Raw genomic sequence first — 17,882 nt, forward strand, 5'->3', positions numbered from 1 at the left:
AATAAGTATTTGATCCCTTGCTGATTTTGTAAGTTTGCCCACTGACAAAGACATGAGCAGCCCATAATTGAAGGGTAGGTTATTGGTAACAGTGAGAGATAGCACATCACAAATTAAATCCGGAAAATCACATTGTGGAAAGTATATGAATTTATTTGCATTCTGCAGAGGGAAATAAGTATTTGATCCCCCACCAACCAGTAAGAGATCTGGCCCCTACAGACCAGGTAGATGCTCCAAATCAACTCGTTACCTGCATGACAGACAGCTGTCGGCAATGGTCACCTGTATGAAAGACACCTGTCCACAGACTCAGTGAATCAGTCAGACTCTAACCTCTACAAAATGGCCAAGAGCAAGGAGCTGTCTAAGGATGTCAGGGACAAGATCATACACCTGCACAAGGCTGGAATGGGCTACAAAACCATCAGTAAGACGCTGGGCGAGAAGGAGACAACTGTTGGTGCCATAGTAAGAAAATGGAAGAAGTACAAAATGACTGTCAATCGACAAAGATCTGGGGCTCCACGCAAAATCTCACCTCGTGGGGTATCCTTGATCATGAGGAAGGTTAGAAATCAGCCTACAACTACAAGGGGGGAACTTGTCAATGATCTCAAGGCAGCTGGGACCACTGTCACCACGAAAACCATTGGTAACACATTACGACATAACGGATTGCAATCCTGCAGTGCCCGCAAGGTCCCCCTGCTCCGGAAGGCACATGTGACGGCCCGTCTGAAGTTTGCCAGTGAACACCTGGATGATGCCGAGAGTGTTTGGGAGAAGGTGCTGTGGTCAGATGAGACAAAAATTGAGCTCTTTGGCATGAACTCAACTCGCCGTGTTTGGAGGAAGAGAAATGCTGCCTATGACCCAAAGAACACCGTCCCCACTGTCAAGCATGGAGGTGGAAATGTTATGTTTTGGGGGTGTTTCTCTGCTAAGGGCACAGGACTACTTCACCGCATCAATGGGAGAATGGATGGGGCCATGTACCGTACAATTCTGAGTGACAACCTCCTTCTCTCCGCCAGGGCCTTAAAAATGGGTCGTGGCTGGGTCTTCCAGCACGACAATGACCCAAAACATACAGCCAAGGCAACAAAGGAGTGGCTCAGGAAGAAGCACATTAGGGTCATGGAGTGGCCTAGCCAGTCACCAGACCTTAATCCCATTGAAAACTTATGGAGGGAGCTGAAGATGCGAGTTGCCAAGCGACAGCCCAGAACTCTTAATGATTTAGAGATGATCTGCAAAGAGGAGTGGACCAAAATTCCTCCTGACATGTGTGCAAACCTCATCATCAACTACAGAAGACGTCTGACCGCTGTGCTTGCCAACAAGGGTTTTGCCACCAAGTATTAGGTCTTGTTTGCCAGAGGGATTAAATACTTATTTCCCTCTGCAGAATGCAAATAAATTCATATACTTTCCACAATGTGATTTTCCGGATTTAATTTGTGATGTGCTATCTCTCACTGTTACCAATAACCTACCCTTCAATTATGGGCTGCTCATGTCTTTGTCAGTGGGCAAACTTACAAAATCAGCAAGGGATCAAATACTTATTTCCCCCACTGTATATGAGGTAGAATGGGTTTCACAACCTTCAAAATTTTGTCTGCTTGTGGAATCCGTTACTGCTTTTAATCCCCTTTTTTGTTGGTAATAGGTGGGAAAATGTGGGATACAAATGTAACAAAATAAATCTTGACTAGGAATTGCCACTTGTGTGGTTGATTTCATCCTGGTTGTTCTTGGAGAACACGGGATTGCTCCCTTATTTGTAACAAATATTTTTCTTAGACATCTGGATAATCAGCTATACTTACCTACTGTCTTCTCATTATGAAATTGAATTACCGTATTTTTTGGACTATAAGACGCACCGGACCATAAGACGCACCTAGGTTTTAGAGGAGGGAAATAGGAAAAAAAATTTTGGGGGGGCTATAAGACACACTTTTTCCCTCCTCAAAAGCCTAGGTGCGTTTTATGGTCCGGTGCATCTTGTCCGAATGCAGGGCCCCTAATCTCTCCGTTTTCCAGGCCCCCCTTCCGTCCCTTCCTCCCTCCATTTTCCAAGGTCCCCCCTCCCTCCCTCCCTCGCTCCGTAATTCCATTTTGCAAGGTCCCTCCCTCCCTCGCTCCGTTTTGCAAGGTTCCCCCCTCCCTCGGTTTTGCAAGGTCCCCCCTCCCTCCCTCGCTCCGTAATTCCATTTTGCAAGGTCCCTCCCTCCCTCCCTCGCTCCGTTTTGCAAGGTTCCCCCCTCCCTCGGTTTTGCAAGGTCCCCCCTCCCTCGCTCTGTTTTGCAAGGTCCTCCCTCCCTCGCTCCGTTTTGCAAGGTCCCCCCGCCCTCCCTCTCTCCCTCCCTCCGTTTTGCAAGGTCCCCCCCTCGCTCCCTCCAAATTTTAAAAGTTTTACCTGGTCGTGGTCGGGGCAGCAAAAAGCATGCACACTGGGCGCGTCGGTCTTCCGTTTTGATGTCTCTCTCTGCTCTGGTCCCGCCTCTTGAGGGTGGGACCAGAGCTGAGAGAGACGTCAGAACGGAAGACTGACGCGCCCAGCGTGCATCTTTTTGCTGCTGCTGCCCCGACCACGACCAGGTAAAACTTTTAAAATTTGGAGGGAGCGAGGGGGGACCTTGCAAAACGGAGCGATAGAGGGAGGGGGGGACCTTGCAAAACGGAATTACAGTGCTTTTAAAACTACATTCGGACTATAAAACGCACCCCCCCATTTTCCTCCCAAATTTTGGGGGGGAAAAAGTGCGTCTTATAGTCCGAAAAATATGGTAGTTATTTTTATAGGAAAAAGAGATCCCCATATGGTAGCAGTTAGGCTTCAAATCACTCAAAAAGTCTTTCTGAGCTTCAGAACTCCCTTTGGAAAATTGTCCTACATCAGCTCTATCAAATGATGTTGCCTGTATGTTGCAAATTTTATGAATTATTCACTTTGTTGATTTGAAGTTGTTAAAAATAAATCTTGATGTGTATGCATTTTATAGATAGGATTAAAGGGGAAATGGTATAGATAGGATTAAAGGGTAAAAGATGAGCTTTGTAATTCAAGTCTCTCTTTCACCTGATTCATAGTTCAGGATACATAGTCACACACATCACTAATAGCAAATATTTAAAATCATACTTTTTCACCCTCAGTTGTATTTTTATGTTTAATGCCACTTTATAAATTTTCAAATTCAGGAAACGTGTTTTGTGGTTTGCCTAAGTAGAGATTTTAAAGGTTGTACTTGCTGAAAAATGTATTTTTAAAAAAATGTTCTTTGAGGCTCTTAATTCTTGATGCACCTATGATGTTGGAGCCCAAAGTAGTCATACATTTGTGATTAAGTCTGGTATGCAGGAAGCTATTGACATTTTATGTGCTGTTGTTGATATTATGCACAATGTATCATGTTGATTTAACTGATCCTTTTCTTCTGAATATTGTATTTCAGATGGTACCTACAGAGTTAGTGGAGAAGGAGTTCTGGCGGCTGGTGAGCAGCATTGAAGAAGATGTAATTGTGGAGTATGGAGCTGACATATCATCAAAGGATTTTGGGAGTGGCTTCCCTGTTATGGATGGCCGAAGGAAGCTGATGCCAGATGAGGAGGTGTGGTTCAAACTGATCTTGTTCTACTTAGAACTGTGGCAAGAGACTAGGCCAGCTGAAAGTATTATAGCACCCTGAACCAGCTTACATTAGTGCCTTCCCCGCCCCCCCCCCCCCCCCCCCCCCCGCCATGGTCATGTAAACTGTGTGCAATTTGCTGGTAATAGCAACTTGAAGATGGGCTGTTTTTGGACAGGCCCTGGGTCTTCCCTTTTTTTGTGTCCCATCTCTTCTGATGCATTTCACTGTGAGTGGGACGAAGACCAAGGCTGAAGGCAGCCTGTCTTCAATCTGCTGCTGTCAGTAACTCACACACAGTTTTGGGGTGGGGGGGGGTGAGGATAGGGAGAAGGAATGATGCTGGACTTGGATGTGGGGGGAGAAGGGGAGAAATGCTGGACCCGCAGGGAGGAGAGGGTGGGGATGAGAGGGCTTAACCACTAGACCAAGTGATGTCAGAGGCTGGGGATTTCCAGTGCCTTGCCTTGTCCAGGGCTTAAGCTGGCCCTGGAGAGAGAGTGCATAATGTTTCTTTTCTTTTCTTTTTTTTTTTGGTATTTCCTTCTGTTCCTTATTTTCTACCAGCAGCAAGTATAGCCAGTTCAATTTAAGTGGCATCTTTAATGTACACACAATCCAAAACAGTTCTGACACATGTAATGTGAAAAGTTGTGTTTAAAAAAAAAAAAAAAAAGAAAAGAAAATGATCAAGATGTTATGGGTGAAAAGTTGCTCTTGGGTTTTGTTGCACAAATCTGCCTGTTTTTTTTTTTCTTTTTCTATTCGATGTTAAAGAGAAAATTCACAACATTGTAACCCACCACTCCATTAACCCTCTTTCCCATCGGAGCATGTTTTACACAAAACATTATGAGATGTTTTTTTCCATGCAAATGTCTGTTTTCTGTGAACACTAATTAAAACATTTGCAAAAAAAAATCTAAAATTCTTGCAACAAACAATTGCATCAGATAAAAACTTAATGGTTTGACCGTCACAAAAATTGTGGATGGTGACATTTTATTTTGCTGTTGCTGTCTTCAAAGTAAGATTGCCATATTTTTATTTTTAAATTTCTTTGTAAATTTAGGTGCACCTTCATGCTGCACCTGGTTGATGTACCTGTGTTCCATCAGAGGGATTTATAGTCTTTGGGGCCGTATCCCTCTGATGCAGAATAATTTCTATGGTGGCTGTTCATTTAACTGTCTTCTCCTACCTATTGAATGAGGAGGAAAAGTGCCTTCTGAGAGGTGCTCTGGTTCGTAGAACTGTAATCTTGTGGCATTGACTCTGTCATTGGAATTCTTACTGGCAGTATGGAAGCAGTGGATGGAGACAGAAAAGAAAAGCTTGGGAATTCTTCTCTACAACTGTGTGTGTGTACTTTTTTTATTTTTATTAAATATTACTGTGTTTCCAACAGATGATAGATGGCCCTCACTAGGGACAGAGAAGGTACCCGAACATAATATGTAAACCACTTTGGTTGTACTTCATAAAAGCGGTATATCAAATCCATTACCCATAAGCACTCTCTGGGTTTTGCCTGCTTTCTTGTTTTAAGGGCAAATAGTGGAACAGCACAGTAAGTGATGCTTTAATGAACTGCATGGTAAGTGCTGGTTTTTATGGATGCTCACCCAGTCAAAAAGTAGTGTTGGCAAAATTTTCTGAGTCTCAACTAGGTTTTGTCTCATGAGCCATTACTGTAAGCTGTTCTATTTCACAAAGGCACACTAACAAGATGCTGGAGTTTTCTCTGTAGTTGTCTTTAACAAGAGTGATTGCAGATGTTGATCTTTCTTTCTCTCTTTGGCAGGATTATGCAAATTCTGGCTGGAACCTGAATAACATGCCAGTGCTAGAACAGTCTGTGCTTACCCACATCAATGTGGATATCTCTGGTATGAAGGTTCCATGGCTGTATGTTGGGATGTGCTTTTCCTCCTTCTGTTGGCACATTGAGGACCACTGGAGCTACTCCATAAACTATCTTCATTGGTAAGAAATATTTCTTTAACCACTCTAACTTGATGTTGGATATATGTTTGGATTTTGCCATGTTAGAGGTTATTTCCAGGAAAGATTGTAGGGGGAATCTTGATTGACAGGATTCTAGGCTTTGTTTCAGGGTTTAATGAAGGCTACTTTTCCTTATAAATGTGGCTTCTCACTACCCTCATTAGGAACCTATAGAATAAGTTAGGACAGGGGAGGCGGAGAAAGTGATGTCATTGCCGGAGATGGACGCCTGAATTCAGTGCTCCGTTGGGGCGGTGGAGAAATTTGCGAATTTCCCGGATTCCCAAGAACTGAACGCAGAATAATTGCAGCCAGAGAAGAGTGAGCAGATGGCGACCTGTAAGCGGCTGGAGAAGTTCAAATACACAGCTGATCAGAGGGTAGAAGCGGCGAACTCGGGTCGCACCCCACATAAGATGTGGCAAAATGGCGGACGTCGACTCGGGCTCAGAGACGGAGGGACCCATGGACTAGCAGGAAAGTGACACAGAGCTAACTAAACGAGGTCACTTGGTGGTTCAAGGTTTTAAAAGCCGAAATGTCGGCAGTAAGGAAAATAATAAAGGAGGCGGTTGCGGATATACAGAAAGAGATGAGAGACATCGGCAGCAGAGTTGAACAGGCAGAAGAAATGCTGGAACACGTGGAGGGAGATGTTCAGGAGCTCCGAACAGAACTCAAATCTATGCGAGCAGAGAAAGCAAAAATGCAGCTTGATATAGAAGATCTGGAGAATCACTCCAGAAGAAGCAATTTAAGATTTAAGGGAGTCCCTGAAACAGATCAAAATATGGATTGTGCAAAGGTAATCAGAGCAATCTGGGCATGCATTATGGACTCAGATGGCGAGGGCCAGATGAGTGGAACGGGGACTGAGATAGTTTGACAGAGTACACAGACGTCTGGGACCCAGGAGAGACAAGCAACCCAGAGATATAGTGGTATGCTTTAAAGATTACACGGTCAAAGGTATGATTTAGAGAAAGGCAAGATCTCTGGGAGAGATCCTCTGGGATAGCCAAAAAGTGCTGGTATTTCAGGACCTGGCGACAGGAACGCTTCAAAGGAGAAGAGACTTCAGAGATCTTACAAAATATCTCCAGCAATCTAATTATCGATATCGATGGGTCTTTCCGTTTGGACTCCAGTTTACAGTTGAGGGTCAAACGAGGCGGGTGAGTACGCTGGGGGAAGCGTGGAAAGCGCTGAATGAGCTGGGCTATAAAAATGTGCCCTCAGAGCCGTCTGGAGGAACATCTGATACAACAGCATCAATAAGGAAGGGGTCTTCTTGGCAAAAGGTGAGACCCAGAAAAGAGACCCTATCACAGATATCGACAAAGGACAGAGTGCCCTGAAGGGAAGTATGCGAGAACTTTGGCATTATGGTTTAAAAGTTTCTCTGCTGCTTAAAAGCAAAGGTGTTAATAAGCATGGTTTTAAATCATGAAGGAGGGAGTTACATGATGTTATGTTTAATGTTTAAAACACTGTTGGAATATAATTGAAGACAGGGGAAATGTTGTATGGCAAGGGGGAGGGAGGGTTTAAGGGGAAATGGGGACAGGGAACATAGAGGGGAGTCTGCTCTGACGAAGAGTTATTTCCTCAAAGACACTAGCTGGCGGATAACAGTCCCGCTCAGCAAAAGGGGGAAGGGAGAAAAGGGTCTGAATCTGGGGTCCTGGAATGTGAATGGGCTGAAGTCACAGAGAAAACATAGTTTGGTATATCGAGAGTTGCAGAGAAGTTGTTGGGATATTGTAATGTTACAGGAGACCCATATTAGGCACAGAGATGCTCACTTAAGCACAGGGCATACAGCGAATGCATAGCACACTTTGACAAATGAGGGGGTAAGGTGGGAGGCCTAGTAATATATGTTCGAAGAGGGATACCATTTGAAGTAGAGGATGTTTACAGAGATGACCTGGGAAGATGTTTGGCGGTTAAGGGGCTCCTCTATGGGAAGGCAGTGACTATTATTAATGTATATGCACCCAATTCAGGCCAGGGAGAGTTCTTTGCCCAAATAAGAGAGGAGCTTTTTCAGTTCCAAAAGGGGGGGGGATGATAATGGGCAGGGATTTTAATGTGTGGAGGACATCTATGGGCCACTCAAAGGGGATTAACACACCGCATATGGCTCATTGTAGGCAGTTGAAGTCCCTCACCTCTAAATTAGATCTAGTGGAGGTTTGGAGACTTAAGCACAGGGGTCAGAGGGCATATACGTTCTTTTCCCACTCTCAGAATTCTTACACGAGGATAGACAGGATCTGGTGCAGTCGTCAACTATGGGAACATATAACTGACTCGGACGTAGGCTCTATCTCCATAACGGACCATGCTCCAGTGGAAATTGGGTTGAAAGGATTGGGGGGGAGGGGCGACAGAGGTTCTGGAGGCTCAATGAGCTGGTGTTGGGTGATAAGGAGGTTTGTGATGATATCCAGAGGGCTAGCCGGGATTATTGCAATCTTAATGATACAGGGAAAGTATCAGAGGGGACATTATGGGGTGCGTTGAAGGCAGTGATACGGGGACAACTAATTAAGTGGGGCGCCAGAAGAAAGCATGATCGAGAGCTAAGGAATTGGAGCTGAGAGGGCAGCTAGCATAATTGAAACGCAGACATCAGGAGGGGGGATTAGGTGTAGATTTGCAAGAAGTCCGAAAATGCCATGTGGAGCTTGATAAGTTGCAGGTAGAGAAGGTGGAATTTGAGGAAGCGCCTTCCACAAAAATTCTTTCAATTTGGCAATAAATCGGGAAGGATGCTAGCCAATCTCCTGCGACACCGCCAGAGGGCCTCTACGATTACAAAAATTAAAGGGCAGGAGGATCGGATGTATTATAGTGATAAAGATGTTAGAGATCAATTTACTAAATTTTATCAAGCTTTATATCGGTGTGAACTTGAGGTGGAGAGGGACGAGATTCGAAAGAGTCTGGGTCAGCTTTGCTTGCCAAGGATGTCTAGTGAGGATCGTAATAAGTTGGAGCCCCCCTTCCACTTAGATGAAATTAAGCAGGTGATAAAAGGACTCAAGGGTGGGAAGGCCCCTGGTCTAGATGGCTACTCTGCTAAGTTCTATAAAATTTTTGCAGGAGAGGTGGGGCCAATGTTGGTGAGGGTGGGAAACGCTTGCTTCCAGGGCCAAGCACTCTCAACTATTATGCATGACGCTGGGATCTCGTTAATATTGAAACCAGGGAAAGATCCAGCTATATATGGGTCATACGGGCTGATTTCATTGATACACCTAGATGTAAAGATCTTATCTAAGGCCTTGGCGGTTAGATTGGGGGGGGGGGGGGCTACTGCCCAAATTAATACATTCAGTTCAATCAGAATTTGTGGCAGGAAGGCAGGTAGCTGATAATATTCGTCGCACGCTACATGTCGTCTGGGAGGCACAACAGAGGAAGGTACCTATAGCTTTGTTGAGTACTGATGCGGAAAAAGCCTTTGATAGGGTGGAATGGCCCTATCTGTGGGAAGTTTTGGAACATATGGGGTTTGGGGTGGGCCTAATCAGGTGGTTAAAACGGCTAAATGAGAGGCCAACAGCGAGGCTTAAAGTAAAGGGGGCTACACGCCAGCTTTTCAGATAGGAAGGGGCACTAGGCAAGGATGCCCATTGTCACCATTGTTATTCGCGTTATCAATTGAGCCACTGGCGCAGAAGATTCGGGAGTCGGGGGATATTAGGGGAGTTACATTAGGGGGCATGGAACACAAGATGGCCCTCTTCGAAGATGATGTGCTCTTTTTTTGTCAACAACCCCATCTTGACTCTCCCGAACTTGATGAGAGAATTAGACTAGTTTGGGAAGATATCGGGATTCAAGATAAATTATGATAAATCGGAAATGCTAGGGGTGTCCATCCCACAAAGTAGAATGGAGGAGCTATTACAAGGTTTTCCATTTCGGTTACAGAAAGGTAACATTAAATATTTAGGGGTATGGATACCTACAGAGATATTTCAGCTGTATTCTCTTAATTACACACCATTATTTCAACAAGTGCGTAGGGACATGGGAGGATGGGAAGGGACACCCTTGTCACCTCTCGTTTAGACTACTGCAATCTGCTTCTTGCTGGCCTCCCACTTAGTCACCTCTCCCCTCTCCAGTCGGTTCAAAACTCTGCTGCCCGTCTCATCTTCCGCCAGGGTCGCTTTACTCATACTACTCCTCTCCTCAAGACCCTTCACTGGCTCCCTATCCGTTTTCGCATCCTGTTCAAACTTCTACTAACCTATAAATGTATTCACTCTGCTGCTCCCCAGTATCTCTCCACTATCGTCCTTCCCTACACCCCTTCCCGTGCACTCTGCTCCATGGATAAATCCTTCTTATCTGTTCCCTTCTCCACTACTGCCAACTCCAGACTTCGCGCCTTCTGTCTCGCTGCACCCTATGCCTGGAATAAACTTCCTGAGCCCCTACGTCTTGCCCCATCCTTGGCCACCTTTAAATCTAGACTGAAAGCCCACCTCTTTAACATTGCTTTTGACTCGTAACCTCTTGTAACCACTCGCCTCCACCTACCCTCCTCTCTTCCTTCCCGTTCACATTAATTGATTTGATTTGCTCTACTTTATTTATTTTTTGTCTATTAGATTGTAAGCTCTTTGAGCAGGGACTGTCTTTCTTCTATGTTTGTGCAGCGCTGCGTATGCCTTGTAGCGCTATAGAAATGCTAAATAGTAGTAGTAGTAGTTATCATGGTGGTGCCGGATAGCTTCAGTCCGAATGAATATCTTACCAAGAGTGTTGTTTTTGTTCCAAACCCTGCCAATACAAGTACCGGGGGGAATTGGGTAACTTGTAGAGGGAAATTTTGAAATTCATTTGGGGGGGGTGGGGGGGAAGGGCACCAAGGCAGAGTAGGAAATTGTTGTGGAAGTTGGTAGACCTTGGTGGGAGAGGGGTGCCGAATCTAGAATGGTACTTTTGGGCGGCCCAGTTAAAGTTCATATTGGCGTGGAGTCAGGAGAATTCATCTGTGGTGGCATGTTTAGACCAGGGGATGGTGCGGGGACATCGTTTGAACTTGATCATATGGGCCTCGGTTACTCCCAGGGCATATGGGTAGATGACTTCCAATCCATTTGTGAGTCACCTTTTAACCCTGTGGGCGTCTTTTAGAGCTAGGTTCTGGAAGAATAGGAACACATCTGGTAGCGCTATACAAATGCTAATAATATAACACATCCACTTATGCACATATTAGTGGGGAACCTGCTTTTAATGTAGGGGTGTGGCATCGGGTTGCAGAGAGGTGGAAGAAGGGGGGGGGTTGATTTGTTTTCGGGACTTGATGGAAGAGGGAAAATTAAGGACATTTGCGGAGCTTAAAGAGCAATATGCGGGAGAGGATAAGGATAGTTTTTTTCTATTTACAAGTTAAGCTTTTTAATGTATTTATAAATGACCTAGAGATGGGAATAACTAGTGAGGTAATTAAATTCGCCGATGACACAAAATTATTCAGGGTCGTCAAGTCGCAGGAGGAATGTGAACGATTACAGGAGGACCTTGCGAGACTGGGAGAATGGGCGTGCAAGTGGCAGATGAAGTTCAATGTTGACAAGTGCAAAGTGATGCATGTGGGTAAGAGGAACCCGAATTATAGCTACGTCTTGCAAGGTTCCGCGTTAGGAGTTACGGATCAAGAAAGGGATCTGGGTGTCGTCGTCGATGATACGCTGAAACCTTCTGCTCAGTGTGCTGCTGCGGCTAGGAAAGCGAATAGAATGTTGGGTGTTATTAGGAAGGGTATGGAGTCCAGGTGTGCGGATGTTATAATGCCGTTGTATCGCTCCATGGTGCGACCGCACCTGGAGTATTGTGTTCAGTACTGGTCTCCGTATCTCAAAAAAGATATAGTAGAATTGGAAAAGGTACAGCGAAGGGCGACGAAAATGATAGTGGGGATGGGACGACTTTCCTATGAAGAGAGGCTGAGAAGGCTAGGGCTTTTCAGCTTGGAGAAGAGACGGCTGAGGGGAGATATGATAGAAGTGTATAAAATAATGAGTGGAATGGATCGGGTGGATGTGAAGCGACTGTTCACGCTATCCAAAAATACTAGGACTAGAGGGCATGAGTTGAAGCTACAGTGTGGTAAATTTAAAACGAATCGGAGAAAATTTTTCTTCACCCAACGTGTAATTAGACTCTGGAATTCATTGCCGGAGAACGTGGTACGGGCGGTTAGCTTGACGGAGTTTAAAAAGGGGTTAGATAGATTCCTAAAGGACAAGTCCATAGACCGCTATTAAATGGACTGGAAAAATTCCTCATTTTTAGGTATAACTTGTCTGGAATGTTTTTACGTTTGGGGAGCGTGCCAGGTGCCCTTGACCTGGATTGGCCACTGTCGGTGACAGGATGCTGGGCTAGATGGACCTTTGGTCTTTCCCAGTATGGCACTACTTATGTACTTATGTACTAAGCATTACATGGGTCAACAAGGGTGGCTGAGGAGGGACCCTGAGGAATATGAAGAACTGGAGAATTTGTGGGGGTCACTAGGGAAAATGAAGGGAGTTATATCTCTGTTGTATAAATTTATAAGAGGCAGGAATTTTGAGAAATGTAATTATATGTCTCACTGGGAGCAATATAAATTTATAAGAGGCAGGAATTTTGAGAAATGTAATTATATGTCTCACTGGGAGCAAGACCTGCAGAAGGAATTCATGATAAATGAATGGAAGGTGATAATAATGGAAGTTAAAAAAAGCTTCAAACTGTGTGTTGTTAAAAGAAAACGCCTTTAAGGTGCTCTCGAGATGGTACTATACCCCGCATCGTTTACATGTCATGTTTCCAACAGTCTCTCAACTCTGCTGGAGGTGTGGAGAAGAGGAGGGGACTTTTCTGCACATCTGGTGGTCCTGTCGTAAACTGCAACCATTTTGGAGAAATGTAACGACAAAAATCAGAGTACATGGGCAAACCATTTCAGTGTGAACCACAGTGGTGCTGGCTGGGTATAGGCAATAGACGCTGTAATAAATGGCAGAGACATTTCAAAAGACTATGTTTAACAACGGCCAAGAATGTATTAGTGAAACACTGGAAGCAAGAGCAGGCACCATCTGAGCAGGACTGGACTCTAAAATTGTCCCTGGTTGGGGAAATGGAAAAGCTAACGGATAAAAGAGTGGACATGTATAATGCAACTTCTGAGTTATGGTCCAAACTCCAGGACTTGACCCAAATGAGGTAGTGGTAATGGAGTTGAGGGAGGGATGGGGTAGGAGGGGGGAGATAAAAGAATTGTACATGAATAAATCTGTTATATTGTTAAGTTTGTCAATAATTAAAAAAAAATTTAAAGTAAAAAAAAAAAAGTTAGGACAGGGGATCTCAACCCACTCATTGGAACATATACAACCAGTCTAATTTGCAGGATATCCATGATGAATATGCATGACGTAGATTGCATGCACTGTCTTCATTCTGTATAGATTTATATTATGCATTTTCATTGTGGATATTTATTTATTTGCTGCACTTGTATCCCACATTTTTCCACCTATTTGCAGGCTCAATGTGGCTTACAAAATGTTACAATGACATTCATATTAATAGAATAAGAATTTCAGAATATCTTACAAACTGAACTTAAGTAGCTATGTCCCAGGTACTGGATTGAGACCCACAGTATTGGAGGCTAAGCAACTTCTGCTCTTCAAGTGTGTCATGTCAGCACCAAAGTGAAATGAACCGTAGGAAATTGAGTTTTTTGCCATCATCTTTAGATAACTGTAAATTTGCACAGCACTGATGCAAGTACATTCTACACAGGCAGAGGGAGGGAGCCATCATTTTTCTACTGTTCAGACTGAGCTGCTGCCTATCTCATGCCAAATTAAACTGAAGAGCTTTGTACTGTTTAGAAGTATAGATTTTTCACTTTAAATTGCAGTTTATTTAAATATGTATAAATTTCCATATCCTTGCTTTGTTCTTCCTTGTTTTGCCTTTGATAGGGGGGAACCAAAAACTTGGTATGGTGTGCCTTCTCATGCTGCTGAACAATTGGAGGAAGTGATGAAGGAGCTAGCACCTGAACTCTTTGAGTCCCAGCCAGACCTACTTCATCAGCTGGTCACTATTATGAACCCTAATGTGTTAATGGATCACGGAGTGCCTGTGAGTATTTGTGGATTTACTTTTAAAATTTTATACACATAAACTATTGGTCTCCATTTTCCCTTTTGTTCATTTTTCTCTTATTCTCTGTTTTCTCCATCTCGTTTTTTCTTCCATTTTCCCTTATTTTGTAGTATATTACTTGTTATGTGTGAGACCTTATTTCTTGTGCTGGGGCTAGAGTTGAAGCTGGCAGGTGTTGATTGGTACACCTAGTTGATTGGGAATTCTTCCCTTCATGTACAGATATTTTTGTTTTGAGCAGAGGGAAAGGGGAAATGTTCCTGGGTACTGTGGTGCACACTTCATGTGTGTGTATAGGTAGGCCTGGTTGTGACAGACATGTACTGTTGGCTATTCCTCAACGACCCTTCAGATCGACTTGGGCGCAGTAGTGCCCGTCCCTCTAAGGGAAAGGAGGCGGCAGAGGAGTATCTGGAGGTACGTTTCGAGACATGTATAGGGCGAGTTTTTAGGGCGGGATCCTCGGTCCGAAGGGCTCGATGCGTTGATTCTTCCATGGCCCACTCAGGAGTTGCTTTACGTGTTTCCTCCATGGCCGCTGGTGGTTCGGGTGCTGCTCATGTCTTTTATTAAATTTAGAATTTCTCATATAGTGGAAGAAAGAGGCCCAGTCTGCATCAAAAGCCTACGGTCTCAGAGTTCATATGTAATTTGTTCCATGTATACAACTCTCCATATTTTACAAAGCAGTTCTATTACAGGAGTGGGCCTTTTCCATTATCTCGCAATTAAGTGTAATTGCAAGATACTGCCAATCATTTATAGTTCTTCAGTATTCTCCAGGAACATTCAGGCCAGTTGTGGTCTCAAAACTGGGTGACATCATTTGACAAAGCCTGGTGCAGACACTGACTAATGAGATTAATGTAGAATTTTCTAACAGTGCCCCACCATGCTCCATCTGATGTTGTCACCCAGCTGTGCGAATACTTTGCCTGCTGTCCTTGGAGAACACCTGCCACAGGTGAGTAACTTCGCTTTATCAACTCAGAATCTTCTCCCAAAAGCATTCTTAATGCAGAATTAGTTACTTGTATATTAATAACATAGTAATATATTATATGACAGCAGATGAAAACCCACATGGTCAATCTAGTCCACCCAGTAAGGAGAGAATCGCAAGGATTTATTTCCAAAAATGTTTAATATAGGAACAATTTCTCCACATATGGGAGTCCCCTATTTTGGTTCCTGTCCTCCCCAAGAAGACACCATGTATTGGACCCAGAGTTCCCCTAGGTTTGATAGGCCACAGTTGCCTCATGATTCCATGCTGGTGGAATCCACGCTCAAAAAAGCCAGAAGTTCTAGAGACTTTGCTTCGGTACCCCCAGGCAGAGAAGCTTGAACCTTGGACTCTTTTGGTCAGAAGATGTATTAGGCCTCTGTGCTCATCTTCTGCATACAATCTTACCAGCTCTACACGAGCCTTTACTTTTGGAACTTGGTGCGCAGTATGTCTATTTTGGTGGACTCTCCCACCAGAGCAGGTCGAATCTCTTCACCCACTGGCCAAGCAGCAGAAGATGTGTCGTAAGTTTTGCCCAGGGGCGCTTACAGTACCATTGGAGTGGAGGAGTAGCCTAGTGGTTAGTGCAGTGGACTTTGATCTTGGGGAACTGAGTTCGATTCCCACTGCAGCTCCTTGTGACTCTGGGCAAGTCACTTAACCCTCCATTGCACCTGGTACAAAAAATAAGTACCTGAATATATGTAAACTGCTTTGAATGTAGTTGCAAAAAACCTCAGAAAGGCGGTATATCAAGTCCCATTTCCCTTCCCCTTTGATGTGACATTTAGGATGTCTGCTCAGAATATAGCAATGCACAAACTCTCATGTCTTATGTCTAACTTGGACCCCATGGTCAACAGAGATTGGTGGATGCCATGTGCCGGATAACTTTTTTGGAGAGAAGGTGGAGGAAGTCGCTGACCTCATAAAAAAGCATACTGATACCATCAATATGCTCTCCTGCTTGGATGCCTTCTGCACCCTTCTCATAGAGGAGGTTTTTGGGTAAGACGAAGAGAGCTCCATACTACTCTCATAGGCATAGGTACGCTTCTTCTCGTCAGCCTCAGCAGGCTGAGCCCCAGAGCGTTTATTCTCATCAACAGCTTGCTTCTTAGGCCCAGCCAGCTCCCAAGTCAAAACAGGAGACAAATGTTTGACTGGCTCCAGCAGAGCATAGTTGTCATACCAGTGACCATTCCACACGATCTAACTGTGGGAGGGAGGCTGAGTTGTTTTTTTCCAAGAAAGGTGATGCATTTGACCAGTGGGTTCTTCAAATTGTCTGTCTTTGTTACGCCCTTTATTGTCATTAAAAAAAACACCAAATTGTCCTCCGAGAGCATGTTCTTTCAGCTTTCAATATGTGGAGGTACTTGCAGAGGAACTCTCCGTCCTTTTAAAGGCCCATGCTGTCGAGCCCATTCCACCAAGGAAAGAAGAGAAGGGATTCTCTTTTAGGTACTTCCTTGTCCCAAAGAAAACAGGGGGGGTTGCATCCCATCCTAGACCTAAGGGCCCTGAACAAATTCCTGGTCAAAGAAAAGTTCAGCATGGTTTCACTGGGCGCCCTTCTTTCTATGATTCAGGCTCAAGATTGAATAAATTCTTTGGATTTAAAGGATGCTTGCACTCATATCCTGATACTTCCAGGCCACAGAAAGTATCCCAGATTTCGGGTGGGAATAACGTAATTTCCAGTACCGTGTGTTGCCATTTGGCCTTGTGTCAGCTCCCAGGGTTTTCACCAAGTGTCTAGTGGTAGTTGCAGTGTCTGGGAATCCATGAGTTTCCCTAGCTGGACAATTGGCTGGTGAAGAGCACATCGAAGGATGGTGCTTAGGAGTCCATATGAAGAACTATTCAGGTTCTGGAGCTACTGGGGTTCGCTTTAAATTTCCCCAAGTCCCATCTGCTTTCGCTTCAGAAATTGGAATTCATTGGAGCCCTGCTAGATACACAGCAGGCATGAGCTTTTCTCACAGTGCCTAGGGAGAATGCTCTAGTCGCACTTGCCACTCGGATTCAAGCCAGCCATCACGTCACAGCTTGGCATATGTTGAGGTTGCTAGGCCACATGGCCTCTAAAGTACGTGTTACTCCCTTGACATATCTACACATGAGAGCCACCCAGTGGAATGTAGCTTCTCAGTGTTGTCAGGCCTCCGGGAATCTAGTGGATGTCATCCAAGTAAAACCAGAGTTGGTTCAGTTGCTGCTCTGGTGGACAATCCAATCTAATTTGACCACGGGACTTCCATTCCAAATTAGTCAACCCCAGAAGGTGCTGATGATGGATGCATCCTGTCTGGGGTGGAGAGCTCATTTGGATGGGCTTCACACCCAGGTTACTTGGTCAACACAGGAAGCAGATCTTCAGATCAATCTCCTGGAGTTACGGGCAATCCGGAATACTCTAAAGGCTTTGAGATCCTTTATCCGTCACTTTTTAAGGCACTGCCTATCCAACTGGAACAGCTTTAGACTTTTTACAGATGGACCATAGATAAGCAGTCCGTTATTTTTTTAATAAGCTTATGGTTTGGGTGAACTCAAACAACGGCAAACTCTGCCTTACTGGCTTCCGGCCCCGTAATAGGCTAGGCAGGCTCAAGTTTTCTCCTATTCTCAATCTAACTTTCTTGTCTCCACATGTGTTGGTATTGTGATCCTGCTTGTCTATGGAGAAAGCAAAGTTGCACACCTGTAACAGGTGTTGTCTTTGAACGGCAGGATCCAATTGTCGCACTATACTGCCCACACTACCCAAGGTTGAATCATATTTTTGAATGAATTGAGATGATCTGAGGAGAGCTGTTTGGGCAGGAATTCTCTGATCTTTGGGACAAGGGACCGGCTTGGCTCTGTCAGGTGGTGACACCCATGTGTGGCTGTTGGATCCTGCTGTTCACAGAGAACATCTGTTACATGTGTGCAGTTTTACCTTCAGGTCTGTTTCTTAGATAATTATTCAACAGACACCTTTGAAAAAAATTGAGTGACCTAGGGAAGAATTT

At 44.5% G+C, this 17,882-nt stretch overlaps 1 protein-coding gene across 2 annotated transcripts in view; it reads left to right on the forward strand.

Annotated features, from left to right (window-relative positions):
• The window catches only part of KDM5A (lysine demethylase 5A), a 461,230-nt gene that overhangs the window by 216,143 nt on the left and 227,205 nt on the right, over window positions 1-17,882 (forward strand). For both annotated transcript variants that reach the window (XM_030214276.1, XM_030214277.1), the window contains 3 exons: window positions 3,468-3,626; window positions 5,449-5,630; window positions 13,667-13,829. In XM_030214276.1, the coding sequence (XP_030070136.1) occupies window positions 3,468-3,626; window positions 5,449-5,630; window positions 13,667-13,829 (504 nt within the window). The remainder of the gene's footprint in view (window positions 1-3,467; window positions 3,627-5,448; window positions 5,631-13,666; window positions 13,830-17,882) is intronic.

The sequence above is a fragment of the Microcaecilia unicolor genome, chromosome 9 (assembly GCF_901765095.1).
Source record: "Microcaecilia unicolor chromosome 9, aMicUni1.1, whole genome shotgun sequence".
Classification (NCBI taxonomy): Eukaryota; Metazoa; Chordata; class Amphibia; order Gymnophiona; family Siphonopidae; genus Microcaecilia; species Microcaecilia unicolor.